The 27,112-nt window shown below is 42.9% G+C and overlaps 2 protein-coding genes across 16 annotated transcripts; one reads left to right on the top strand and one right to left on the bottom strand.

Moving 5' to 3' along the window:
- Nucleotides 1-1,543: 1,543 nt before the first annotated feature.
- On the bottom strand, nt 1,544-9,582 carry ASCL4 (achaete-scute family bHLH transcription factor 4). Of its 8 annotated transcripts, XM_086887282.1 has the most exons (4): nt 8,680-9,564; nt 4,716-4,780; nt 4,421-4,503; nt 1,544-4,202 (listed from the first exon to the last, which is right to left on the bottom strand). In XM_086887282.1, the coding sequence occupies exon 4, from the start codon at nt 3,441-3,443 to the stop codon at nt 2,877-2,879; it is 567 nt and encodes a 188-aa protein (XP_086743408.1). In that variant the 5' UTR covers nt 3,444-4,202; nt 4,421-4,503; nt 4,716-4,780; nt 8,680-9,564; the 3' UTR covers nt 1,544-2,876. The 8 variants fall into 8 exon arrangements, with proteins under 8 accessions (XP_086743408.1, XP_086743405.1, XP_086743403.1 ...); XM_086887279.1 differs by lacking the exon at nt 4,716-4,780 and having other exon boundaries at nt 1,544-4,333; nt 8,680-9,567; XM_086887277.1 differs by having other exon boundaries at nt 1,544-4,503.
- On the top strand, nt 9,221-26,806 carry PRDM4 (PR/SET domain 4). Of its 8 annotated transcripts, none has more exons than XM_023936316.2 (11): nt 9,221-9,448; nt 11,409-11,542; nt 12,170-12,355; nt 14,358-15,152; nt 18,301-18,450; nt 19,657-19,775; nt 20,510-20,595; nt 22,309-22,436; nt 22,985-23,299; nt 24,441-24,609; nt 25,630-26,806. In XM_023936316.2, exons 2-11 carry the CDS (start codon nt 11,410-11,412, stop codon nt 25,937-25,939), a joined length of 2,391 nt encoding a protein of 796 aa, XP_023792084.2. In that variant the 5' UTR covers nt 9,221-9,448; nt 11,409; the 3' UTR covers nt 25,940-26,806. The 8 variants fall into 8 exon arrangements, with proteins under 8 accessions (XP_023792084.2, XP_086743396.1, XP_086743397.1 ...); XM_086887270.1 differs by having other exon boundaries at nt 9,395-9,448; nt 19,636-19,775; XM_086887271.1 differs by lacking the exon at nt 9,221-9,448 and adding an exon at nt 9,717-9,875.
- The last annotated feature ends 306 nt before the right edge of the window (nt 26,807-27,112 follow it).

Genomic DNA, 27,112 nt, shown 5'->3' with positions numbered 1-27,112 from the left:
TTTAGCAGCTTTGAAAAAACCCTTTGTCTAGACAGAAACACTTAATAAAGCTTTTGAAATGTAGCGTTCACTTTAAACCTTTGCTGATACCTGGACAAAAGCACCAATCCATATTTAGGAAATCTTGTTTTCTACTTGCTTGTGACAAAATTGTGCAAAAGGTTTGCATAACAACAGGAACTGTGAGAAATAAAAACATACAACTTTCCTCAAGAGAGGTGTTCAATCTGAGACAGATTTTTCCCACAGAAAGAATTTCCTTTTACTCCAGATTTTTTTATATTTTTAAAAACAAATTAAAACACATGTGGCATTCTGGTTTTTGCATCTTCAGCATTGAGGTTGGATTGGGAGGTATTTTAAGGACATCTCCAGAACTGTTAAAGATGTATATAGTCTAAAAATAATAGCTAGACAGCCTAGAACAGTGATGGCCAAGCACAGGCCCAGGGTGGGATAATTTCCACTCCATTAGATGGGACACTGAGGAACATTCCACGTGAGAGATGAAAAGGGGCAGAGTCACAGCCCAGTCCCCTTCTCCAGCCAGCTGCTCATGGAGAAGGTGGCACAGTGCACCATCTCCCTGAGGTTTGGGAATCAAGGATTGAGGCTCCTGGATATTTATCTGTCAGGGTCAGACATCTGTGACAGCAATCTGACCTAAAAATTCATCTGTGGCCTTATCTGAAGTGTCCTGCCCAGGAAGTAATGGTCACTCTGGCAATTTTTATTTTTAATGGTTTGGTTTGGCTCGGCTATTTCTTGTCATTATATTATGAAGATTCTTTTCATCTTCAGACTGCTTTCCAAAGAAATAGGTTTCACAGAATTTGCCTCTGGTACTCCAAGGGAGTGTATGTTTTTTATAGATAACAAAGATTTAATCTCTATTTTGAGGGAGAAATGCCGTTCAGGCTTACAGAATTACCAGCAGCAATACCACATTTCCAGAAATCTCAAAATTGAATCAAAGAGAGAGACAGGTTGAATCTCTTGCCAGAGAAACACAAAGGAAACAGAAAAGCCGAGAAACAATGGAACCCAATCAGACATTTGGAACTCTACCTCGTTGTCCTCTTCCTTCTTGGGTAAGAAATACGAACACTGCACAGACAGAAATGAGTGCGTTGGCTCTGGATCTGAAATGTCCAGGTAAGTAAACCTCAATTTTTGAGTCTGGCAAACAGCCTCTGCAAAAGTAACAGCCCTCAGAGAAACAAAATAATCATTAGAAAATGGAGCTGGCTTCCGTGTAAAGGGTAAAAAACACCTGTGACTGCCATGGATGCAGGAGCTAAAAGTTGAGAATAGTCTTCTAGAAAGCAGCAGCGTCTTTTTATAACAAATTATTTTTATTAGATACCCAGAACACAAACCTGCTCCTTATCTAAATTTTAAAATCCAGATAAAAAATTTAGTTTAATTGCTGGCAGTTCATATTTACTCCCTTTCCATTTTCTCTATTTTTTCCTGAAAAATTATTACTCCTGCAACCAGAGCTGTCCTGTTTGTTATCAAATAAAAGTGAAAAAGACACAGGCAGGATTAATCACATTTTTTATTTAAAGGAAATTTATGGACACATTTTGAAATATTTGATCAGAATTTGTTCTTATTTACACATGAATATTTGTTCAGTCAGCATGACATGAAGGAAAGGCAAAAAGATGCAAAACAATTTGATCAACACAAGGCCAAAAAAGCAAAAGTTTGAAAGGTGTGTTGAAAGTGGGTGGGTAAAGTTTACTTCATATTCAGAGTGGGATTTAAGCCTTGGAGAAAGGCAGATTTTAAAACAAATTGGAGAGAAATTCTCATTTTAAGTAGATGCAATCCAAATTAAAGGTATTCCATAGTTTTTGAGGTATTAATTTTAAAAGCTGTATCCTTTGAAAAAGTAATACAATATTCTAAACAAAAGGAGAAATACCTGCATTTTCATGCAGTTGTAAACCAATATATTCAATGTTTCCCTTTTTGTACACACCAGTGTCTAACTGCTACAGGTTATATTTCTAGGCATATAATTTCTGACCTTCCAAAGACACAATCAAGACTATTTTGTCCATGAACTCAGATTTCAGAAAAGTAGGGAAAAGGCTTTCATTTTTTCAGTATCTTGAGTGAAGCTCTGCTTTTGAAGATGCAGTTTCACAGAACTCTGTTTCCCTCTTCCTAACATTGACTGGAATGAGTGTCCAGCTTTATCTTCCTGAAAATTATCCTTAGAATAATGACCAAATAGCCAGTGTCCAGTGTATGAGCTGTTTCTTTCACTTTAGAAGATACTTTAAAAGAAATTGATTTCCAAATATAGCCCTGTTTATATTTGAAAAATTGTTGTTTCATAAATAGAACTATTTCTGTGAGATTTCTGAAATATTTAGGGAAAGATAATTAATCTAAATCTTACCTTCCCCAGTCCAAGTATTTGCAGTGCAGTGTATCTCAGGTTAGCAGTCAGGAAAAACAGACAGTAAAATCCACTTGACAAAGCAGGAGAAAGGGGAGGGGAATTTCCTGAAATGGATTTATCTGGTTTTACTGTCTCGAGTGAAAGGTGAAAGAAAATAGAACAGAATAAAAGCTGAATGAAAAGTAGAATGCACATGTTGCTCCAGTTTAACAGTCCAAAGGAAGCTTAGTAACACAGCTGAAGCAACCTGAGAGATAGCTGTTTAAAAATCACATTTAAGTTTCATACAGCAAATATTTAAAGTCCTTTGACAGATGGAAAATACCTCTTTTTTTTTTTTTGCCTTCCCCATCTGTTTTTCCTTTTCCCGATATTAATTTTCATCTGTAGAAAATTCCCCAGGATTTAGAATTGTTTTTCAGCCAAACTGGAAGCCTTCTGTGTCCAGAGAGGAGACCTAGCTGCCTGTCTCCTCAAATTCACTGTAGGGGGATGAAGCTGAAGAAGTTTTGGACTCTCCATCGCTGTTGCACTCCCGTGGGGAAGCCGGACCGGGAGTTCCTGGGCACTCCTTGCCACAGAGCGCTTCCTTACTGGCAGAGCCCAAGGGATGGCAGTCCAGCAAGCTCTGCAGGTGTTTGATGTAGCTTATTGCTGCTCTCAGGGTCTCCACTTTGCTGAGGCGCTTGTCTGCGAATTCCTTGGGCAGGTGCTCCCTCAGGCGCGTGTAGCCCTCGTTCACGCAGCGCACCCGCTGCCTCTCCCTCTCGTTCCTCTTCCGAATGAAGGCAGGCTCGAAGGAATAGTCATAGATACCCATGTAGCCAGGAAATGGGATGTAGGAGATGCGACCAGTGTGCCCACTATAGGCTTGTTCCCAGTAAGATGGGTCCAGGGGGAAGGGAACCCCAAAGGGCTCTCTCAGGGGTAACCCATGGGGGTGCATGGGGCTGTTAGCCAGGGACACGGCTCCTGGAAACGCAATCCTCTTCAACAGTTTATCATCGTCTTTAGTGCTGTCCATGCTTCTTTTTTTCTTCACCAGTGGAGTGTTAGCTCCCGAATTTGGCTTCCAATGTATTAATCCAACATTTGTATAGGTACCCTGCCCCGCTGCAGCTTCCTCCTGCGGTGTATAAAAAGTCAGATCTCAAAGCAAGGCTAGCAACTCACGAGGTCCACACTGTGCCTGGAAAGCCTTGCTGTGTTTATAGGTGTAGGGTGCCAGTTAATGTACAGACAGGTTTTGAGGACCATCGCTCCACAATTTAAACCCTTCTTTTCCTGTGATCTTCATATTTCAAAAGGTAATAAGAGGGTTCCTGTGTATTCCTTTTCTCTCCACTTGAAATTATGACCGTAATAGTTAATGCCAAACATAAATAATCTTCCAGGCTCTAAACACTTCTCATGTATTGTAATCCATGATATCATTTGATATAATTGTCTCCAAAAGATGGGTAATTTGCAAAGTTTACAGGGATCTTCAAAGTTTTGGCAGAACTCCTCACTTTCAGGAACCAAGGATCTTCTGTCATCTGAAAACTACCCAAAGGCTTTTCACAATGAAATCCAGAAGACAACTGCAAGCTTTGTTGTTTCGGCTGCTGTGGTCTAACTGAATCAGCTCACAAGCAGTTTGCAAAACTTATAGGGCATATCTGTAGCTTTCTGGGGAAGCTGAGACATCTTCAAAGGAAAGAGTGCTCTCTTGTGGTTGCAAGTCTTGTCAGATCAAGAATGTAGGACGTGCATGCGTAAGAGGAAAACTGCCTTCTTCGCCCTAAGAGAGGTTTTTCTCAAGAAGTGTGAGTTTCACAAATTGAACATGAGTGTTTTGGCATTTTCAAACAGTTTTCAACGTTTTGTGTGTTTCTGCTCATTGTAGGAATGTTCTGGTCATCCCTATGGGAACTTGCCTCAGACAAACAAACACAAAGGTGATGTCCTGATAGCCCCAGGTGAAGCTATTACCAGATGTTTACACGGATATTGGCTTACCTGATGGACCCTACACACTGCTTTAATGGGAGAGATGAAAGTCCCTTTGGCCGTGCCTGGTCTGTGCTGTCCTCCAGTTTTACCTGCAGCTTGCCAAAGCAAAGAGGTGAACAAAAGACATAAACCTAACACTTTTGGCAGTATAAAGCCCTAATGTCCTTGTCCTTGTTCTAACCATACACTACCCTGCTGTGTTAGGATCTTCCTCTGCAGCAACTTGACTGTCTTTGACTTTTCCCATGTTGTTGTTCAATAGCTCTGTAGTTACAGATTTTTGTTGAAAACACATACTCACAGTTAACTGAGTCTCCTTTTTTTGCCATCATCAGTTTGGAGAATGGAATGTTTGGTCTGGGAGAGCTGTGGGAAGGGACAGACATGAAAAGGTACAGGTGTGTAGGCTCTATTAAAATTGATCTTTTGCTCAAAGTGGAAGTTTCCACCCTGTTCAGTGTTTCGTACAAAACTGCCTCAGGAGTGTCAGTAACTGAAACAACATTCTCCACTCTGTGAAACACATCTGTGCCTCTGCTGAGCTAGAAACTAGCAGCAATGATGTGAGCAGCATGCACTTTTGAGTCAGCCTTTGTGTCTCTGCTGGCCTATTCTGCAGCTTCAAAAAAACAGTGGTAATCTTCAAATGTACAGTGAACGTACAGGCAGACCACCCCAGACCGATATGAGTGAGGACAGTCCTGGACTCTGGCTTATGTCAGGGGTGGAATCAGCATCAAAATGCCTCAAAAGCCTGAGAAAAAATTAATGGGGAATGCCCCAGGGTATGTACCGCTCATTTCGGATCAAATGAGTGAGAGTCTTTCTCCCTTTTAAAAAATCTTTGGAAACAGTTGATCAGGATGGACTTTTCAATATTACTTGAACTCTAAACTTTGTTGTCCAGAAATGTTGTCAGAAATGAATGCTTTAAGGAAAATAGCTCCTCCACTATAGCACTAGGCTAGGCCAGGACTTACAGTTTTCTTAAAACAAAGAGGATGTTGACCTCTTTGCAAATACCTGAAGCAGGCAAAGGCCATTTTATCTGTGTTATCATTAGATTTGAAACACTGTTCTCTGGCAGAATTCCTGTAAGGAAATGGCAGCATGCCTCTTGGGGGGCTCAGCTGCCAGATCATTTCACAGCTCTCCATGACCTTGCCAGCAGCCTGGCCATGTTCAAAAGGCAGGGTTACATTTCAGTTCTGTCATGCAAATGCACTGTGCCCTCCTACCAGACCTCTTTTCTATGTTTACTGTAAATGCAGGCCACCAGCACTTCCCAGAGTGTCAGAATTGCACCTGTGCTAAAGACCTCTTCTGACAGAAAAATCCACTTGCTAATCCTTTAGAGAAATACATGAAGAAAAATTATGGGTAAATGTTAATTGTTGACCTGAATGAAGCTGATCTCATATCAAACGGACTCTGAATTTGTTTGTGTGCAAGAGAAATGAGAAAATATGCCACAGGCTTTTGATGAATGTAGTATCTTGTTGACAATCTAATGTCACTTGCTGGGAAAGGGATTTGCCCCTGGGCAGAGAACCAGAGCAAGGCCAACACATCTTACATCCCACTGCAGGTCCTTGTTGAGAGCGTGAGCAGGATTAAAGCAATTTACCTTTCCTGTACCGATTTCTGCACAAAGTCTCCACATGTCTGCACATGCAGACATAGTGAAAGTAGCAGGACTGGACCACCAAAGGGAAAGGCTAATTCTTTTCAATTTTAAGAGTAGGTTAAGACTACATGAATAATGTTCCTCTTTAAAGATAAGCCTTTGATCTTCTTTCTAACACTGTTTCTCCAATTAAGTCCTCTTCACACCTTCATCTGGATGATGCTTTGACTCCAGAATGCAGTATCTGCCGTGCTGATACAAAGCAGGTGACCTGGTTTGCTTTCCAGGCAGTACAAATCAGGTGTTCACTGCTCTACAATGGCAGAGCTCGTGCTCTTTATACACATATTGTATGTTTAGCTTTTGCTTAGGTTTTTGGGTTTTGGCTTCATTGTTGTTTTGTTTTGTTTGTAAATACAAAGTCTAAATGGGGATGCTGGGAGATTGCTTACACACTCCATCATCTATGCTATTCAAACAGGCTCTCTTCTTTCTTATACTTCACTATAAGCACTTAATTGCCCAGCCAAAACAAATAGAAAATACTCTTGACATATCTAAAAATAAAACATTTAGGCATCTTCCTTCCAGATACAATTTAGTTGTGGTTTTAATTGCATATATCCTAACACAATATCTAAAAGTATGTAATTTTTGTACAAAAGAAGCCTCAACATGTTCCCACTCCCACACGAACCATAACCATGAATAACACTACTGACATTACACAGTGATTAGAATTACTTTGAATTATTCAAAGAAACAGTTCCTCCTTGACCCTATGTCCCTCTGTGTATGAAAAGAAAGTCATATGGTGGAAATACTGTAGTAGAAACACAAGAATCAGCTGAACACATGCAAGTCCACTGACTTCCCAACAGATGTCCTAGCTGTTTTATCTGTGAACATGTTACTGAGAAGGAAGAAGAAAATACACCGGGAATTTAAGGAGAAAAATTTCTTATATTGAAACTCTCATAATATTGTGCATTTCTTATATTTTACTGTGCTGTAAATACGTCAAATTCTAGGATCTATTATACATATCATAGGTTGTCTAGGCTGCTGCAATTTATTAACAGATACAAAAATATGTAATTAACAGATTCTTTTGTTAACTGCTCTCACAGAATTATAGTAATAACTTTGCTTGAGACTGAGGTGCAGGAATACAGGATTAAGTAGGTTTGTGTCTGTTATGTCCTGTTTTACCCTTAAGCATGGGTCATTTCCTTCCAACCCTAAACCTAGAAGTGAAAGCTGCACATAGACTACCTAGGCTTCATACTGTGAATATCACCAAAATAGTCACAATAGTCACTGGCCTGCAAAGTGCTGACAAGCCAATAAAAGATGATGAGAAATTTTGATTTTTGATGGTAAAATGGATTTTTGCATAATTTTCATTCCGGTGTTACTCTGGTGTGAGAAAGAACCCAAAGGCAGGTTTGCAGTAACAGAAGAGAACTAATTGTGCCAAGACATGGGCATGGTCCAGAAGGGACTTTGGCTCACACTGCAGGGAAGGACTGAAGCATGTTCACTGTATCTCCTTCCCCTGTGGCTTCAGTCTCCCTCATCTTTCTGTATGTCTCCAGCATCTGAACACAACTTGAAAAATAGCTGAGCAATTTGTTTCTCACGCAGCAAGTACCTCTATAAATGTCAATAAACCAGGCTTTCAGGAGACATGGTGCAGTTGTCTTATCAAAACACTTCACACATGATAAAAGCATTTGGTATATATAAAAAAAACAATCTTTCCTTGCAGAAGAAACAGTTCCCAAATGTGTTTTATCGCAATACCTTGGGCATGCAGTATACATCTCTGTAGACAGAGATTAATTTCTCATTCAGTGACACTTCATATTATCACTGGCTTCCTTTGATACTTCTGCTTTAAACTGGTAGTTAAGATATCACTAGTTCAAGGGAGTAAAGTGACTACAAAAAAAGCTGGAATCTCAGAGGACTCATGCTTGACAGTAAGAAAAAATACTCTTATCTATGTATGACTACATCCAATCTGGCTCATAGGCTCAAAGTATTACTTTCAGCTCAGATAGTTGAAATAGCACAAAGATTTCAGTGCCACGGCACTTCTACTGTAGAATTGCAGTATCATAATTGGAATAAAGACAAACTGAGGGCTTGGGATAACCTAGCATTTCAGGACAGAGCTGAGATGTACTGACATTGAAGTTTTAAGGATGAGATCTGAAAATGGAAGGTCTCCTGTCATCTCCTATTAGGAAATGTGAAGTGACAAGAGAGACTTTTGGGCTTGTAGTCATTCACTGTAGGTTCTAAGAAAGATGTGAAGTATTATCACCAACATGTGAATATGTGGGACTACACACACAAAAATGAAGCAGACTTAAAGCCCCCATCACAGGATTAGCAATCCATAAAAACCTGAGGACTTGGTGAGCTCTTTTTTGACTTGCTGAAATAATGTTTGTGGGCCAATCTGGATAGTCAGTCAGTCAGTCATGGTTAGGGTAAGGATTATTTGGCTTGGTGGAGGAGAGGTTGTGGGATATGTGGTAGACTAACCAGGGTCATTCTTTTGCTCATGAATGACAGAGACCTGGACTTACTTTGCCTAAATGTACTCCTTTAGATGTTAGATACTTACACTAAACCCACTGTGCAGGCAGGTTCCAGTCTCAGGCCATAGACAGAGAAAGGCAGCTGCAAAGGGAATTCTCACACGTCTCGGACACCTACTTCAGGATGGGATGAAGCACTGCAGCAAACTATTTCTCTCCTTCAGCTACAGAGAGATGGAAAAACAAGTGTATACAAGGTGTTTAACCTTCTGACAGAGCCAAAGGAGGAGAGTATGTTTCCACCAGCAGAAGAATTGATAGGTTTGTACTGAACTAAAACGACCTCTACATTTAGGCTCTTTAGATCATGGAATGATCCCCACATATCCTACATTTAGGTTCTTCAGATCAAAAGAGGACAGACAGAAGAATACTTCGAGTTTCCTCCTGCGCAGACATCCTATCGAGGGACGGCTCATTTAATGAGGCATCACTTAAGAGTCAGGCACAAGCAAATTACCAAAGCCCATTGCAGTGTTCCAGAGAACAGCTGCTCGCCCTGAAGGAACGCGGCGACTGATATATACGATGACTATCCACGTGTCGCAGGCGAACTACAGAGCTGCCGGCACACATCAAGGCATTCCTTTGCAATGTCACCTTAGCCAGAATTGCACATACGATCAACCATAACTGAACGACGATGTCCAGAAGGCGGCTGGGCACCTACGGGCTGACGCTACCGGAGGACACAAAACGCAACCCTCAAATGACAGCAGATACGAGGGATGAAAAAACAAGAAAGCAGTGAGATATCTGGGAATCCTGTGCGGCAATACTGTGCGGAAAAGCGGAGTAAGCATCGCACGCTTGTGGAAGAGGCGGCACGGGAAGCCTCGGGCAGGGTTTCGGGGCGGGCGGGGAGCGGCCCAGCCCCGGGGCGGTGGCGCCGCTTCCTGGCTCCGGCACTCGGCGGCGGAAGCGGCCCCGGCCCCCTCCCTCCGCCATCCCCGCCTCCCTCCGCCTCCCTCCGCCATCCCCGCCTCCCTCCGCCTCCCTCCGCCCGCGCCGGGCCCGCGCCGCCCGGGTCCCGCCCATGAGGCGGCGGCGGCGCTGGGGGTTGCGGCCGGGCCGTGGCTGGAGCCGGAGCCGGAGCCGGAGCCGGAGCTGGAGCTGGAGCCGGAGCCGGAGCCGGAGCCGGAGCCGGGGGCGGGCTGCGGGCCGGAGCGCAGGGCCCTGATGCGGCTGCGGGCGCTCCGCCGGCGGGCCCCATGCACCCCAGGTGAGAGCCCTGGGGCACCGGGCCAGGCGGGCGGGACCGCGGGGGCACCCGGCCGAGGGGACGAGCAGAGGAGGGGTCCCTCAAGCGTTCGGCGCTTTCCGCAGGCCCCGAGGCTCGGCCCCAGGGCGAGGGTGGTGGTTCCCCGCTCCGGGCATCGCCATCCTCAGCAGCCGCCTGGAAATGCCCTGCCCCGCCGGGCAGCCGGAGCCCTCGGCCCCGTCCCTGCGGAGCCGTTCCTGGCGGCAGGCGGGGCGGCAGGCGGCCGTGCGAGGGTGCCGGAGGTGGGCAGAGCCGAGGTGGAAGTGGCGGCTCCGTTTGGGCTCAGCCCTCGGGGTGGCAGGTGGTCTGCGAGGAGCTGCGACTCGAGGGGACTCGATGTTCCTTACGGGCCCCTTCCAGGCTGAGATCTTGTGCTGTTAACTTGCGTGAGTTTGGTGGATTCGGCCGTTTTTCCTGCATCAGTGGTACCTTTCCTTAGCGGGGTGGCAGCCCGAGCTCCAGCTCTCCATCAGCACTGCAGCGCTTGGGCCTGCTGCTGGCAAAGGCCATGTGCAAGGCCTGGGTCAGCCTGGAGGATGTTGCGTGTGTGGCTGCAGTGGGGATAGCTGGTTTGGCTGGCCCTGGGAGCTGCTGCTTAGACCTGATGTGTGGGTGGGAGGGCTGGGGTGGGCACAGCCTAGGTCAGGCACGCCTTGCAAAGTCGTGACAAGTGTGAGTAGACCGTGTCTCCACGGTGTCCTCATCCCTGCGGACTGTGTTGGGCTGCATGTGCAGCTTGAGACCCCAAAGGATACATGTGCTCCAAGCAGACATGGTTTCTACCAAGGCTGAGGGTTTGGGGTGTTGTGTGGTTCCTGTAGCTACTCATGGTGTGTGCCCACTTGAGCAGTGAGGTTGATCACTGAAATAACTTGGCATCCGTGGTGCCAGTTTCAATACGTCAGGAACATGTGGAACTAGACAGAGGCAGTCTGTTAAAACTGTGCTGTGGCTGTTTTGCAGTGGTAACTCTTGTCACTATTGGCCTGGTTTGAACTGATGGGGAATTAGAGGCTGTGTGTCTGTTACCGGTTTGAAGTGATCTTTCCCCCAGAGTTTGGATTTTGAATGTGGATGTGGTGTCCAGAAGTCATGAAATACAAATCATGTGTTGTCATCTGAGTGTTTCTGACATTCCGCTTGTAAATGGATCTGTGTTCACAATAGTTTAATCACAATGGCTTTTACTACTAGGAGCAAGACCTTGTTTTCTGGATGGCAAGGAGGAAGCTATGGTCCAATTTGTCTTTCTGAACTGTTTTTTAGTCCTAATTATTGCTATCTAATATGGTCAATATGTGTTGATCATGATGTGATGACCATGTGAGTGGATGATGTGTTTTATGTGTAGCTTTTTAAGGCAGAGTTTTTATATGCCAATATCAGATTTTGAGTTTGTTTGCTCAACCTTTCCTTACCACTGTACAGTCAGTAATCAGGAATGCTTTTGCATCTGTTTCTTTTTCGTGCTCCCCTTCTGTTCCCTGTCTCCAGAATGAATGAAATGAACTTGAGTCCTGTAGGGATGGACCAGCTGACCTCCTCCTCTGTGAGCAATGCCCTGCCAGTCTCAGGAAGTCACTTGGGCTTGGCAGCATCACCCACTCACAACGCCATACCAGCACCAGGTAATGGGGAGGGTCCCACACGAGATATTACAGCTCCTGCTCTGTGTCATAACTGGGCAGCAGTGCCTGCTCTGATAGCATGTCATACTGTAGGTAGTGAAATGATGAAGAGTGGGGGAAGGGGAAACCATAAATCGTTGCTTTTGTGGGCAAAGCAAAAGGCACAAGTGCTTGTCAGGCTTACGCTTTAGTGGGAGACTTGTTTAGTTTTAATGGGATGATTTGCACTTCAGGTGAGTAGTATCAGAATCCTTTTAAATTAGAGCTGTAGCTGAAAATCTTTCTTCATCTATGTCTAATTTCTCTCCGGTGAAAAATCACTTGTAAAGCAAAATTGTTTTCATAGCTCTTCTTTCCAGGGGGCTGCACAGACAGAAGTCCATTACAATTGTCAAATAGAAGCAAGCCCTACGAAATGTACCAAAAGAGATCTAGCCATATGCAGGCATGCCTCTCAGTGCTCTGATAACTGATCCTTTCTTTGATGCCTGGCACCTTACTTGGACAGTGCCATGCTGTATTTCCTTAGGGCTAGAGCTCCTGGAGAATTAGTAATCTCTTTGTTAGCTCATGTGTTCATAAATTCAGGGAGTTCTATTGAACTTAAATGGGAATTTTCTCTTGCAGGCTTGCCTGTTGCAATTCCAAACCTGGGCCCCTCCTTGAGTTCCTTGCCCTCTGCTCTGTCTCTGATGCTCCCAATGGGTATTGGGGATCGAGGAGTGATGTGTGGTATACCAGAGAGAAACTACACCCTACCTCCACCACCATACCCTCACCTGGAGAGCAGCTATTTCAGACACATTCTACCTGGTAAGTGCTCTGGTGCTGATGGATGGGAACAGAAAGAGAAACTGTTTTAAGAGCTGTCTGTTTCTGTCCTGAAGCAGGCATAACTGACAGTTTGACAGAGCTGTTGTTTCCCTGAGTTTGTCTGGAGACTGTTGTGTCATTTACACACCTTTGTTCTCAGGTATCTGTTTCTATATTTGTGTATGAAAAGAATTGCAGGGCATTTTCTATTTAAACCTAACCTTTGATTGCTCCTCCTGCTTTGGTTTTAGGATTAACAGAAAACAAAGCATGCCTGGTTTCTGTCTCCAGTGGCTTGTAGCTTGAAGTTGCTTCTATTGCTTCTATTTTTCTTCTCCTGTAGTCTGAAGCAGTATTTAATATGTGCAGAATGGGTGGTCAGTAGTTCAAAGCTCAAAGAGGGCAAGACATCAGCTGTGGCATTTGGTACTTTCCCACCCATTTAATCCATGGCATGGTTTTTCCTCATTTTTCTTCAAGGTGATTTCCAAAGGTGTAACACACTGACTTCTATCTTTATTTCTTTGCTTTGGAGTATAAATGTAGAATTTTACATGTTAGTGTATGAAAACTAGAAATTGGAACTTTACTTGCAGTCCTGGTTTTGTTAGGTAGCTAAGATTGACAGGTTGTAAAACTGTCTTCACGGTGACTCACTGAGTGTTGTTGGTTCAGCCTGGGCTAGGAATAAACTGCAACAGCCCAGATCTCTAGCAGCTACCTGTTGACTGATGCCTGAACTTTCCAGCTGCTTAGGAGTAACCTTTCCTACTGCACTGCATGCCTGCCTGTTTAGTAGCCAAAGAATAGACAAGGAGATTGTTCACTAGGACCAAAGGTATTTGTCATTCTTCTGAGCTGGGATAATCTTCCTGTGGTGTTTTATAGGGTTCTTCTGTCAGTCATCTTGCTGCCATCAAGGATCCTCTGTGTTCAAGCCACAAGGCAGCATTGCATGCAGAAATATTTGATGCAGCTGATTAAATTAAACTGTTCATTTCTTGGCTTGTTGTGCTGCAGAAAGATTTTTTGTGCTTGCATCCTTGTAATAACAAATGTATTTGAATGGAAAACTCCCATGGAACAAGTGGCTCATAGGGTTGAGGGCTAAGAAGAAACATGCTGAATCAGATCTTGCAGAATCTGCAAAATCTGCCTCTGTCTCTGCTGGAAATAATGTTTACTTGAATGTGCTGTTGTATTTCTTCCAAAGCTTTTTTTTTTTTGTTTTTAGTATGTAAACACAGTTTAGTGTTTCTTCATATCTTAAGTTTCAAGGTTGTTTGATGTTGAGAAGCTTCCCAGAACTACCAGAAAAGATGGTAGGGTTTCTGATTTAAATTCAACCAAACTATTGTTCTAGGAGAAACAACATGTTTTCATGTAAGGAAAGAGAGCAGATGACTCATGAAATCTGTGAGAGAACTTGTCTTTGCCCTTCAGAATTACAATTGATGACCTCTGAGATGGACAGTTACACCACTAAGTCTTAGAGGAAGGAAGTAGTCATTGTTTAAACTTGAATACCTAATCAAAAATTATGTGTCCTACAGAATTGTTTCTGCTTCTAGCATAGATGAACCAGGAATTATCAAATTATGGATTCCACTAGCAGTCCTTTATCCTTTGTGGGCTATTTCTTGGGAATGAAAAATTAAGCCTAAAATGTAAAGAACCTCTTTCTTGTTTGACCTTTGTACTGAGCAGCCTAGGTGGAATCCTGCCATTAACTTGGCTGTTCAGAGTTTGAGAAATAGCTGAAGACTTGCTCTGTTGGATGGAAACTCTGAATTAGTTGTCAAGTGATACTTTGACAAGAGCATTAGGCTGGCATATGTTTGTGAGCCATGTTTTAGAATTAGTGGATTTTAATTTGAAGTAAAGTAGAGAACATGTCTTCAGGGATCTGGGTCTCAGTGTACTATGCTTTGACTGATTTTTATTCAAGATTGAAAACTGATGTAATCTCACGCCCTTCTTTTTCTCCCTCTCTTCCTATCAGGTATCTTATCTTACTTGGCTGACAGACCACCACCTCAGTACATCCATCCCAACACTATAAATGTTGACAGCAATCCAGCATTGTCAGTCTCCAACAATCCCTCAGCCCTGGATCCCTACCAGCCCAGTGGCACCGTGGGGCTGGAGCCAGGGATCGTCTCCATGGACTCCCGCACAGTGAACACACACGGTCCTCAAAATCTGCATGCTAGTGACAGCCACGAGGTAGCGCTGGATACTACAATCACCATGGAGAGCGTTTCGAGGGTAACCAGCCCCATCTCTACAGATGGGATGACAGAGGAGCTTACAATGGATGACGTAGGCGGGGATCACACGCAGATCCCGAACGGCTCCCGCAGCCACGAACCTTTAGCCGTAGACACAGTGGGGAGTAACTTGACATCAGATGCTGTGGGACACGGCGGTGTCATTCCCATTCACGGTAGCACTTTGGAACTCCCTGTTGTCATGGAGCCCGACCACATTGCCGGGCGGGTGACAGGGATATCGGACAGCACACTAAATGACCCCATTCATACTGTGGCCATGAGCACCAACTCTGTGAGTGTGGCGCTCCCTACCTCACACAACCTCGCTTCCCTGGACTCAGTAGCCTTGCATGAAGTGGGCCTCAGCCTGGAACCTGTGGCAGTGTCTTCCATAAGTCAGGAAGTAGCCATGGGGCCAAGCCATGTCGATGTGTCTGCAGACAATCTTGCCTTTGTACCATCGTCTCTGCAAATGGAAGACTCCAATTCCAACAAGGAGAACATGGCAACCTTGTTTACCATATGTGAGTGGACATTTCCTGCTTTTTTTGGGGTAGGGTTTGTCATGTAGCTATTGTCTGGTGTGGCAGGACTCTGGTTATTAGCCTTAAAGATTTATGGTGAAAAAACAGTTATTTAACAAGTCCGAGATTTGAAACATCTGCAGTGCCAGATTAACCGTTGTGAAACAACAGTAGTTGGGAGTAGTAGAAGACATAGTAAGATGTTGTAGCATAATTCTCTTTGTATCCCTTTCCCATGTTGCCATGAGGTTGGAAGCTGAATCTTGATGAAGCTCTTGTTTTGGTGGATATGCTTGATATCCTTTCCAGTGAGACTTCTGTTTTTATGAAGTTACATCACAAGTGACCCTTCTTGCTCCATTAAAAATACACGACAAACACCACCACAAGCCATACTTGTCATCAAATGGTTGTAATTGTTGAGTATGACATTACGTGATTTTTCAAAATTTATATTAAACAATGAACAGTCATCATGAAGGGTATTGTTCTAAAGAGGAAAAAAAAAAGCAGAGGGAAGGAACTTTATAATATTTCTAATTATTCTCATCAAAGGACTTTAGTTCAGAGGTTAGTGGATCTCTAGGAAGACAGGAGCACTGGGTATTGTGTTGCCAGTCCTGTTATCATTCAAGGAGTGGTGTTTGAGAACTGAGAAGCTCTCATTTGCTGGGAGAGAGATTTGAACTTTCACCTGCAGGATGTCTGGCTTCCTGCCACTGAAACATAAGGCCAGCTTTTATATTAATTTTTATTGTATGTGGTAGCATTGCTGCATGCTGCTCTCCATCCAGTCTGGCCCTACAACTGCCAGAACTTAATGGCTTGTTTTGCCTGTGGAACATAAATTTTAAGACATTGAAAGATACAGTGCCTTGGTTAGCGAGGGGAGAGGTGCAGTTTAGTGTAAAGTGTCTAGTCAGTCAGAGATTTGGATTAATTTATTAAGATTTCATTCTGTGGGATAAAATACAACTTCAAATCAGATGGGCATGATGAATTTGCAGCTCCCTGAGGAAGAGTTTTACAGTCAATGCACTCAGAGTTTCCTACAAGCATCTGTTGCATGTAGAACAAATAATGATCCAAATGCTGTGATATCCAACATGCTTAAGGTGAAATCACTTCTCTTACTCTATTAAAGGGAGATTTGATGTGCCAGCTTTTTGGTTGTTATACTGAACATAGTCCTAAGTTGTTTTCCAGATGATGCTCCCCTCTGGAAGGACATTTAAATGGCTGCTGCATGCCTTGTGCTTGCATGTGATTTGCAAAACAGATTCTTGGCTTGGGGAGGTTTAAATTTTAACTTTTTGTTGATGTTTTTAAACTTCACCTGAATAAACAGGAATTTGTGTCAAGACAGGTGACAGCAAGGACAAGGAGTTGTTTTAGAGCCCATTAGTAGTGGTTTTTCCTCCCTGAGGTGGCTGGAGTCATGGCCTTTTTCAGAAAAGCAGGAAACAAAAAGTGTGCCTTCGCTACACTCCTGAATGTTTGCAAAACTTTTAAGTGCTTTTTTTTTGGTCATCTTTGTTGACAGTTGTGGGTATCCAAATCAGAGAAGTAATCAGTGTTTTCTTATTTTAATGATTTGGCAAGGACTGTAATGGGAAGTATATTTCACTTTCTGCAGAATGTGAGATTTTTGTTTTTCAACATCTTAAAAATGTATGAATGATTGAATTTCTTCGAGTGAAAATGTCCCATGCCTGTAACTTCTCTGCCTCTGCCTCTTCTTGGAGCTGGTCCACAGGCCCATAGTGGGAGTGTGCCAGGCAATGCTTAAAGGCAGCTATTCCACACAGTGATTCTTGTTACTCAGGTCTGGCAGTTGTTGCTTTACTCCTACATGTCACCTGTGCAGTTGAAGTAATGCTTACATAGGCTCTACCTAATAATTTTTGGAGTACTTTCCTATCAGTTAATGTGTAGTTGCTCAGACTGTAGTTTATATGAGGTCAAATTCTGGTACCATGGTATATCAAGGAAGTATCTGGAAAATATCTTTAAGCATATAAGGATGGAGCTGCTTTTCAGGCCTGCTGAAGGCTACTTCTAAATGCTACTTCTGTGATAAGTCTATTATACTGGGGCTGGATCATCAAGAGGTCTTGTGGGGATCCTGATTAATTACCTGAATACCTTTCTTCTTCAGAAGAATAATTATTTATCAAGAGAGTGGTTGCTGAGTGATTTATCAGGTGTTGGTTGCTCCATCTGCAGAGAATTAAAATGACATCATTTTTCTAGATGAAATTGTAATGCTTTAGAGAGCATTTTATGGTGTACTTTACCTCAGATTTATTAGACTGAAGACTTTCACTGGTTTGTTTTCTAACAGTATTTCTGCTGAATGACAGATTGGGAAAGTGATGCTGCCGATTCTTCTGGGGCTTTTGTTTTTGTTGTATTCAGTGGCATACTCACACTGCATGAGTTTATTGCAGTGAGACCTTCAAAAGCAGCAGTGAGGTCAGGTTTTTGCTGCTGTGATTTACACATGGTCTGAATTTAAATGGAGGTAAGGGGATTTGTGGTTCATGTTCAAAAAATTTTAAAAAGACAGCCTTACTGGTCTATTTGCGTGGATATCCTTGAGGTTCTACATGCAAGAAGTGTTTCAGGTTAATTCCAAAAATGTAACCAGTTAGAAGGTGTTTGGTTTTATTTGTCTTAGATTTTTCTGCCAGTAGAGTTCATTTTACTTGTGTTCAGAGTGAAATTGGCTCTTCCATCACCAGCATTACCACCAGCACTGGAGAGGCTATCATCCATTTTGCATTAGCTTTGATGAAGAGTGGGCTCTCCCATTGCTAGATTCCCCTGTAGGGATAGTCTGGAGTCTAGGTCATCAATTTACCATCAGGAAGAAGGTAGGTGGAGATCCTCATATTTGATCTGAATTGGATAGAAACTGACATGTATATATTATAATATATATATATATAATGTAACTGACAGTGTTCACTGGACCGTAAAAACATTGTCCATATTCTTCTGAGTAAAATCTGATAAGTGGACAGGTTGAACGTGGTAGAAGCAGCCTTTGGCAGGAGCTGAGCCAAAGCACGTTGGTAGGGAGCTGACTGCACTGTAGGAGCTGTTGTATGTTTTTCATGCCTGCTGTCCCCTCCTGTCTCTGCAGGGTGCACGCTGTGTGACAAGGCGTATCCGTCAGACTGCCCGGACCACGGGCCCGTCACCTTTGTCCCCGACAGCCCAATCGAGAGCCGAGCCAGGCTGTCCCTCCCGAAGCAGCTGCTCCTCCGGCAGTCTATCATGGGAGCTGAAGCGGGTAAGGATCACATTACTGTGCACTTCCCTGCAGCACTTTAAAATACACTCACTGCCTGAAATCCAAAACCGTAGGGAGATTAATGTGGGAAAGGAACACCGCAAGAGAGAGATGCTTCCCTCTTCTGTAATCACCCTGACTTGCATTATCCAAGTGCTCCTTTTGGTCTGGTTACTGCTTAGACTTCAGCTATACCATAGGGCTGCTGTCACAGTGTGGCACTTCTTAAGGTCAAGCTGAGGTATGGTGTTTATTTTTATCATGCTAAACGGCCCAGGCACAGCTTTGATAAGAAAACAGTACAGCATTGCAGTTTGGGGGAAGATGGCAATTAGAAGTAATAGAGGAGAATTCTGTCTGCTGGTTCATCAGCTTGATTTGCTGCCTTCTGGGTGCTCTTATTGGAGTATTGATCACAAGTCCCTCTGTTTTTTTCCCCCCCCTTAATTTACATTTGGCATGTAGACTGTGACCTTGTCACTGGATGTGGACCTTGTTACTATATTTCACGTCACTGTCACCTGGAAACCGAAGAGTACAGTGCAGTACCCTAAGGATCTGAAGGCTAGAGAAGAATGTGATTATTGGCTTGCTTAGTGATGCTGCTTGTTGAGAGTAGATGACATCTGTTCTTTTCAAGCTGCACTAGTTACCAGTTTATTCCTAAGAGCTATTCAGTGTATTCATGTAGACCTATATATATATATATATTAATGTTTAATAATAAATAATATACACGCAGGAATCCCTCTGCCCATGACAGAAATACAGCTGCCTCTGGGGAGAAATGCAGAAGCTGCTTAACAATGCCCAGCAACAATTCTGGAAATTCCTGGGGATTAGGTAGGCAAAATGTAGTTACTGAAACTAGTATTTTCTGCTTCTGCAGAAGGTGCCATGAGAACTTTAATTGGCACAAGTGGCTAGGGTATTAGTTTTATAGCTTACTGAAAAAAATAAATTACTTGCTTTTGACCAAATAAATATTTGTAATGACACCAAAGCGGCTCCCATTAGTGTCATGTGGTGGTGGTGGTTCTTGTCTCTGCCATAGGTGTGCTTCACATGTGAAGTAGAAGCTTTGATGATCTTATGCATAGATATTACCTCTATTACCTATTATTTCGTAAGCCTCCCACTTCTTTATTATGCATGATTAGTTGTTTAAATGATTTATTTCTTCAGATTTTGGTCTTCTAATGATAGGTGTGTGGACACGAGAGACCATTCCTGTGAGGACTTGTTTCGGACCTTTGATCGGGCAGCAGAGCCACTCCCTGGAGGTGGCTGACTGGACAGACAAAGCAGCCAGTCACATCTGGAAGGTCAGTGCTGTTACAGCTCACAGAGCCTGCCAGCATGCCTTTATCTGGTGAAAGCTACCACGTGACAGAAACTTTAACATTATCATCCTTGCCAAAAGTCAAAAGTAATGCAGTTTAACTGTTTTATTCTTAGTATCATCACAGCAGAGCTGTGTACCTTGCTGGTAGTCAGTCCTGAAGCACAAAAACCTTCTTTAATGCTTTCTCTTTTAAAGGGCTGCGTGGTTTCAGTATATGTGTGGATTTGCAGCAGAGATTGTGTATGAATTACTAGGCAGCAGTTGGTTGTTTGTTTTGTATCTCTGTTCATTGAAAGTTCCCCCAGGTGATAAATGGTTTGTTTTAGGAAAGCAAATTTGAAGCTTTCTTTTCCCCATCATTTCGTTTTCAGAAAGTAAATCTGACTTATATAAATAAAACATGTACTGTTTGCCCAGATTTTGTTATTCACAAGATTTGGTTTGTAAGAAAAGCAGCCAAATGCATTTCTGCTGGGAAGTAAAGGTGAGAAAGATGCTGATAAACAGGTTTTCTGGCCTCCTGGGTAGCAGAGGTCAAGGTGCCTGTGTGAAGAGGAAGGTAAGGAGTGAAAACAGGGCTGTGGTGTTGGCAGTGGCAATGGAGACTTCCCGGCTTGTTCTAGGTAAACACATCCTCTCTTAATGGAAGAGGTTGGCTTTCACTGCATCTATTGCCGTGTTTTGTCCTAAAGTTGCATTTGTTTTTCCTGGTAGATCTATCACAATGGTGTCCTGGAGTTCTGCATCATCACAACTGATGAAAATGAATGTAACTGGATGATGTTTGTACGCAAAGCCAGGTGAGAGCCACCTGTACTGTGCTAAGTAGCTTTGAGTCTGAGCTGCAGGTTCATAGGAAGCTGTACTGGAGAATGAAGGTTGACCTTCATTCAATTGAAATTGACCTTGATTGTCCTTTTGATTTTAATTCTTTATTAACAAAGTGTCCCTGGGTTCTTTTGGCCAAGTTCCAAGCCCCTAGAGCCTGTGACACCTGTCCTTTTCAGTCTTTCTGGAGTCCCTGATGAAAACTATCCAGGCTGGCCAAAGTATTGCTCCATCCATGGTCCACTGAGAAGGCTGAACCTTTCTTATTTCTCTGTGATACAAAGTAGGTTTCTCCTGAAGTTCATTTCATCACTCTGATATGCAGGAGTCAAGAAGCATAATGCTTGATCTCCCACTGCAGTGGGGCAGAGCTTTTGCTGGTTTCATATACTGGGAACAAACATATGCATGATACTGCTTTGAGAGATGAATGACCACATCTTAGAAAGGGTCCTCATGAGGACTTTTTAAAGATAATTTTGCTTTAAAACATTACTGTTATTTCTTCTGTCATGCATTCTCTATCTCTTAAGGGACATATCTATGTAAATGAATCTATGTATATGAAGAATCTATGTGTATAAAAAATACATAGATTTTGGTAGTTTCTTAGGAGATCATAAACTCACTTCTCTCAGCCCACTCGAATGTCTATTAATAATATTCTCAGAAGTGGTGTGAGAAATGCATCATTTGGTGGAGGAGATTGGCTCTCAAGGTCTAGTTTTTCTTTCCTTTATTAAAGAAAGACAGAAGTGACATGAAAGTTTTTATTATATGCTGACAAGTGCTGAGGTTTTTACTACCTTTTTGTAGGAATCTTTCCTTTTCTCCTTTTCCTTTCCTTTCTGTATTATTTCCAAATTTTCTCTTCTATTCTTTTCCATTTCTCTTTTCTTCTCTTTTCTTCTTTTCCTCTTGATTTTCCTTTACATTTTCTTCTTTTTCCTATTCAATTTTTCTTTTATTTTTTCTATTTTTGTTTCTTTCCTTTTTGCCTTTTCCTTTTTCTTCTATTTTTCTTTTCTGTTATTTTCTATTTTTTATTTTTCTATTCTGCTCCTATTGTGTTCTACATTTCCTTTTATATTTTTCTTTTTTCTATTTTTTTATTATTTTTTATTTCTTTCCTCTTCTCCTTTCATTTTTTTATTTTTCTTTTCTATTTTATCTTTTATTTTCTTTTCCTTCTCCTTTTTCCTTTCCCTTTCCTTTCCTAATTTTCTTTTCTTTTTTCTTTTTCCTTTTTTCTTTTTCCATTTTTCCTTTTTCCTTTTTTCTTTTTGTTCTACTTTTCTTCTCTTTTCTTTCCTTTTTTCATTTTCCTTTCCCTTTTCCCGTTTCCCTTTCCCTTTTCTTTTCCTCTTCTATTTTTCTCTTCTATTATTTTCTACATTTTCTCGATTTTTCTTTTCCTTTTCCCTTTCCTTTTGTATTTTTCTTTATTTTCTGCTTTTCTTTCATTATTTAAATTATTCTGTTCTGTACTGTTCTACGTTTTCTATTTTTCCCTTTTCCATTTTCTTTCCTTTTTCACTTTTTTTAATGTTTTTCTCTTTTAGTATTTTTACTTCTCTTTTATTTCCTTTTCTTTTTTCTTGTTTATTTTTCCTTTTTTCTTTTCTCTTTTCTCTCTCCCTCTCCATCTCCTGTCCTTTTATTCCTAACTGTTGTTATTGCTGTAGGAACCGGGAAGAGCAGAACCTGGTCGCTTATCCTCATGATGGGAAAATTTACTTCTGCACCTCTCGGGACATCCCCCCTGAACACGAGCTTCTGTTCTATTACAGCCGGGACTATGCACGACAGCTTGGTGAGTAAGAGCTCTTTTGTGTTGGCTTTGCAGGGAGTACCCAGCTTGAATTCCCTTTCAGTGCCATCTCTGAGCTCTGTGACTTGGGTATGCATTATGTTCCTTCTCAGTTCTCATTGGTGCGTGCCATCGTTTCTTTTTACATTACATGACTACAGAGTACCATCACTTAAAAGAAACATTTCCCTGCTTAATTCCACTGATCAGAAGTAAAAGATCACAGTTTTGAAGAAAAAATCATTTTACTTCTGTTCATCCTGGGCTAAGGGAGTTTTGGAGGTGAGCATGTTCCTGTCCTCCCTCAGCTTGGATTGTGATAGTTCAGATATGGTGGAGCTGTGCTCAAAATTGTTCCACAGTTTGGCCCCTCAAAACATTTCAAATAACCTACCTGAAACAGCTGGAAAGCAGCACCACAGCTGAAAAGAACAAAGGTGAAAATCTCTGCAGCTGGTTTTGCTACCACAGACTAAATGTTAACATGTCCTTGTTCAAGCTCTGTTAGGCCTTACTGTGCCTCATTACAAGTGATGCTTTTGTGCCCAAAGGTGTCCCTGAGCATCCAGACGTGCACATCTGCCACTGCGGGAAGGAATGCGCTTCCTACGCCGACTTCAAGGCCCATTTGAGCAGCCATATTCACAACCACCTCCCCAGTCAGGGGCACAGCAGCAACCACGGGCCAGGCCACGGCAAGGAAAGGAAGTGGAAGTGCTCCATGTGTCCCCAGGCTTTCATCTCCCCTTCCAAGCTGCACGTGCACTTCATGGGGCACATGGGCATGAAGCCGCACAAGTGCGATTTCTGTAGCAAAGCTTTCAGCGATCCAAGCAACTTACGGACACACCTCAAGATCCACACAGGTGAGGGCTGAGGCCTTTATACAGGTGCCTGTGCGAGGAGAGAGGGTAAAGGTCAAGTTCCAGGCCAGCAGTAGACAGTGTGGGTATTTTTGTCTCTTTTATTTTCAGTATTCCTGATTGGGAAACCACGAAGTTCAAATTACAAAGCTGGAAAAGGAATAAAACTGGGAGTTCAGTGATCTCAAGTCAACCATAGGAAGCTGTAGGTGCAGTAGTCAGGAGTTTTAATGGACTGATCAAGTACTAATGTGGTATACACAATCACAGAATAGTCAGTGGGGTGGGATTCAAGTGGTACTCAAACTTAGTCTGAACTCAGTAGCATGCTGGGGTTTTGAACTATTTCTGACAAAGAATAACAGAAGTACTGATAAGTTGAAAAATGGGATAAAAGAGAAGTTATCAAAGGGCCAGTGAGGTTTGTACCTGTGTGTTTGTTAGATAAGAGAACTTGTTTTTGCAGACAAAGGCAATGCAGTGCATCAAATGTGGTTGAGCTCCAGTAAGGCATCAGATACAATTCCTGTGGGAAATCAGCGAGGATAGGGATGTACTAATGGACTGTAACTAGATGGTTACCATGGTTACTGTTACAAAGGAAGCTACCATTGTTTTTACTGAAGAATTCATCTTGGCTAAGACTAGTCTTTTTAAGTGTTTGCCTGAATCTCTTGGTGGAAAAATGTACAGAGCTGCTGGGGGTGTTTTGATGTCCAGAACCGGGAGACGCAGTTGGTGTGGATAAGAAACACAAACATGAAAGGCTGGCTGACCATGAGCACTGGAGAAACAACAAGCAGCAGTGCTCAGAAGGAGGAAGTGCAGAAAGGTGCATCACACTAGGGCATCAGTGGTTTGAAACAGTATCATGATACTGGATTTTTTGCTTGGGGGCATACAGCACAGGATGAAAAGCTTTGGGAATGATGAAGTCAGCTGCCTGGTTTTTTTTGCATAGCTAAATATAGATGGAACTAAGTAGGCCTTTAAGCTGAGTCTGAAGGAACTGCAGGAGAAAACAAGTCCTGTTCACAAAGACTCTGCCTTTCTTTGTGGTGAAATTAATTTTTCAGCTTGTTTGCTTACTGCATTTCTTGGGACACTGAGTGCCAATCTGTTGGGTGTCCCTGCGTACTCCTAGGTCAGAAGAATTACCGCTGCACCCTCTGTGACAAATCCTTCACGCAGAAGGCTCACCTGGAGTCGCACATGGTCATCCACACTGGGGAGAAGAACCTCAAGTGTGATTACTGTGAGAAGCTCTTCATGCGGAGGCAGGACCTCAAGCAGCATGTCCTCACTCACACACAGTAAGTGACCTCACAGGAGCTGCTGGACTGGCCAGTGCAAGAAATAATAAACAGCCCAGTTTGCAAATAGTTTGGCATAAGGAGCATAGGTGGGTTCAGCCTCTGAAATGACAGAGAAGTCACTCGAGACAAAGTCCCTGTTTTACTGGCTGCATTTACGGAGCTCTAGTGTTTGCAGTACTTCAGTGACACAGTAAATTCCAAGTGTGCTCCTTGTGAAATGGCAGTCCAGAGTGCTCATCATTTTTAAGAGAAAGTCGGTTGTTTCATTTACTTTTCATTTTTTGCTGAGAACTGTTTCGACATCCCAAGGTGACCACAAAGGACAAACTTCTCAGTGCTACTGTCACTGAGGACCTTGTAAGTGAACTCTGCATGTTTGCTGTAGGGGTGTGGTGCAGCCATTCCCAGCCCTTTCCTCCCCAGAGGTCTCACTCAAGTGCTTGTTCTCCTGCTCCTCCTGTAGGCAGAGTCCTACCCACAGCCCTCTGCCAGGCCAGGTCTTCTGCTCTGAGAATCTCTCCATCCTGTACTTTTCCTCCCAGTCCAAGGTCCTCCTTAAAAGCTGCTTGCCCAAAGCTAGTCCCTTTGCTTATTTAATTTTCAGCATCTGGTTTTTGTACTCACTTGGAATCCATTGCTGCTTCTGTCATGCTGCCTCGGAGCCAGTGTAGTGCAGCCAGCATGAGTGAGAGGCAGACAGAAACCCAGACTCACTTTGCTGCTCATTCCTACAGCCTGAGCCAGGAGCACTACTTCTGGGAGGAATTTTGCAGTGTCATTACAGAATTTGTTGCAGTCTGGGAAATTCCTCTGCTTAGCATTTACAGACTGAGGGTTGTTAACATGCAGCAGCCTTGTTTCCTTACCTGTTCTTCCCTGCCTCCTCCCCACCCCCCTTTCTGCAGGGTGGGAAGGAAATTGACCTTTTCATCAAGGGCAGTATCTGTCCTTGCTAGAACATGGACCTTAATCAGCTGCCTTGTGACAGGAGCAAACTCACTTTTTTGTGTCTTGCAGAGAACGGCAGATCAAGTGCCCCAAGTGTGACAAACTGTTCCTGAGGACAAATCACCTGAAGAAGCACCTCAATTCACATGAAGGAAAGAGGGACTATGTCTGCGAAAAATGCTCCAAGGCTTATCTGACCAAATATCACCTCACTCGACACTTAAAAATATGTAAAGGCCCCACATCCAGTCTGTCAGCCCCAGAGGAGGAAGAGGAGGAGGATTCAGAGGAGGAATTAATAGACTCCATGAGGACTGAAGACTGTAGGATTAACAATGGAGTCTATTCAACAGGTGATGTGCTCTCTGGACACAAATGAAGAAGAGAGGGAAACTTTCTTGAGTATTAGGGAAGGGAAAAAAACCCCTCTTCCTTCTTTCCTCAGTCACCAGTGTATGTCAGGTGAGGAGTTCTCCTTCTGTTTTTGTCTCCACACTACCACCACTTAATATAATCTGTAGCCAGAACACTGAACAAGACTGGATCGTGCACGTACAAGCGAGGAGTTGCTAAGAAGGAAATGTGAGGCAAGATTTCTGTCACACACGCTGTGCATACTTCTCCAAATCACTCAGATGCATCCATCCAGTGCCGGGACATGTGACACGCCTCGCATAGCCCTTCGAGCAAAGAGCCACGAACCAGAAATGTAGCTGAGAGATTGCAGTGACCTGTAAGCCAGCTGTCCTTAACTGCCCAAGCTGTGACATGAAGAGAAACAAGGAAAAAATGGTGGTGGCCATTGATGTATTTTAAAACTTTTTAACTGAAGGATGTGCTTTGGCACAAAGCAAAGACTTCTCAATGCTCAGGTTTCCTTCTTAAAGCAAAACTTGTCGGTTAAAAAAAAAATAAATAAAAAAGGCCAGTGAAATCAGCACTTGCATACAAATTACCCCACTACAGAAAATGAAACATTGGTATTTAGAGAACAGTTATCTCCCTCTTCTCCCTCACAGTTCACAGCCCATGGAAGCAGATGAAGAGATAAAGACTGTATGGACTCAGTAAGGAAGGGGCTTACAGATGATCAGGCAGTGTTTACAGTATATATTACCCCTTGTGCTGTAAACCTTTTACCACCTAGAATGATGGGAGGGTTTGCTGCTAATATTATTTATGGAATGAAGATTATTACATTTGGTTGTTTTCTTTTGAAATAATTAAAAATGTGGCTCTTCTCTAATGTTCTCTTTTAATATTTACATATCCTGAAAAAGAATGTTCCTATTTCTGATAATGATGCTAAGAGAAGTAACACCATTTTTTGATCATCTGCCTCTCCCAAGCTTTCCTGGGACATGGTACGTGTAGGAGCACCGCCATGAACTGGGGCAGCTAAAGAACTCTAGATTTGCTGTGTCACTCCTCTGGCTGTGCTGCAAAAGAAGATTCAGCTGTGCTGTGTTCTCTGACAAGGTAATGGAAGGGGCCCTTGGGAAAGAGGCTCTGCTTCTGGCCCTAAATGGTCCAAGCTTAGCTATACCTCTCC

This window comes from Cyanistes caeruleus, chromosome 4 (genome assembly GCF_971803275.1).
Source record: "Cyanistes caeruleus chromosome 4, bCyaCae1.hap1.1, whole genome shotgun sequence".
NCBI lineage: Eukaryota > Metazoa > Chordata > Aves > Passeriformes > Paridae > Cyanistes > Cyanistes caeruleus.
Note: the sequence above shows the minus strand (reverse complement) of the source record. Positions and strands in the feature narration are given on the sequence as shown.

Excerpts from the sequence above, each read along its gene's own strand:
- PRDM4 (XM_086887267.1), top strand. The coding sequence starts at position 10,056 with ATGCCCTGCCCCGCCGGGCAGCCGGAGCCCTCGGCCCCGTCCCTGCGG. Across the intron at positions 12,356-14,357 it reads TTTCAGACACATTCTACCTG|GTATCTTATCTTACTTGGCT; the intron begins GTAAGTGCTCTG and ends TCTTCCTATCAG. Across the intron at positions 19,776-20,509 it reads CAGCCAGTCACATCTGGAAG|ATCTATCACAATGGTGTCCT; the intron begins GTCAGTGCTGTT and ends TTTTCCTGGTAG.
- ASCL4 (XM_023936352.2), bottom strand. The coding sequence starts at position 3,443 with ATGGACAGCACTAAAGACGATGATAAACTGTTGAAGAGGATTGCGTTT.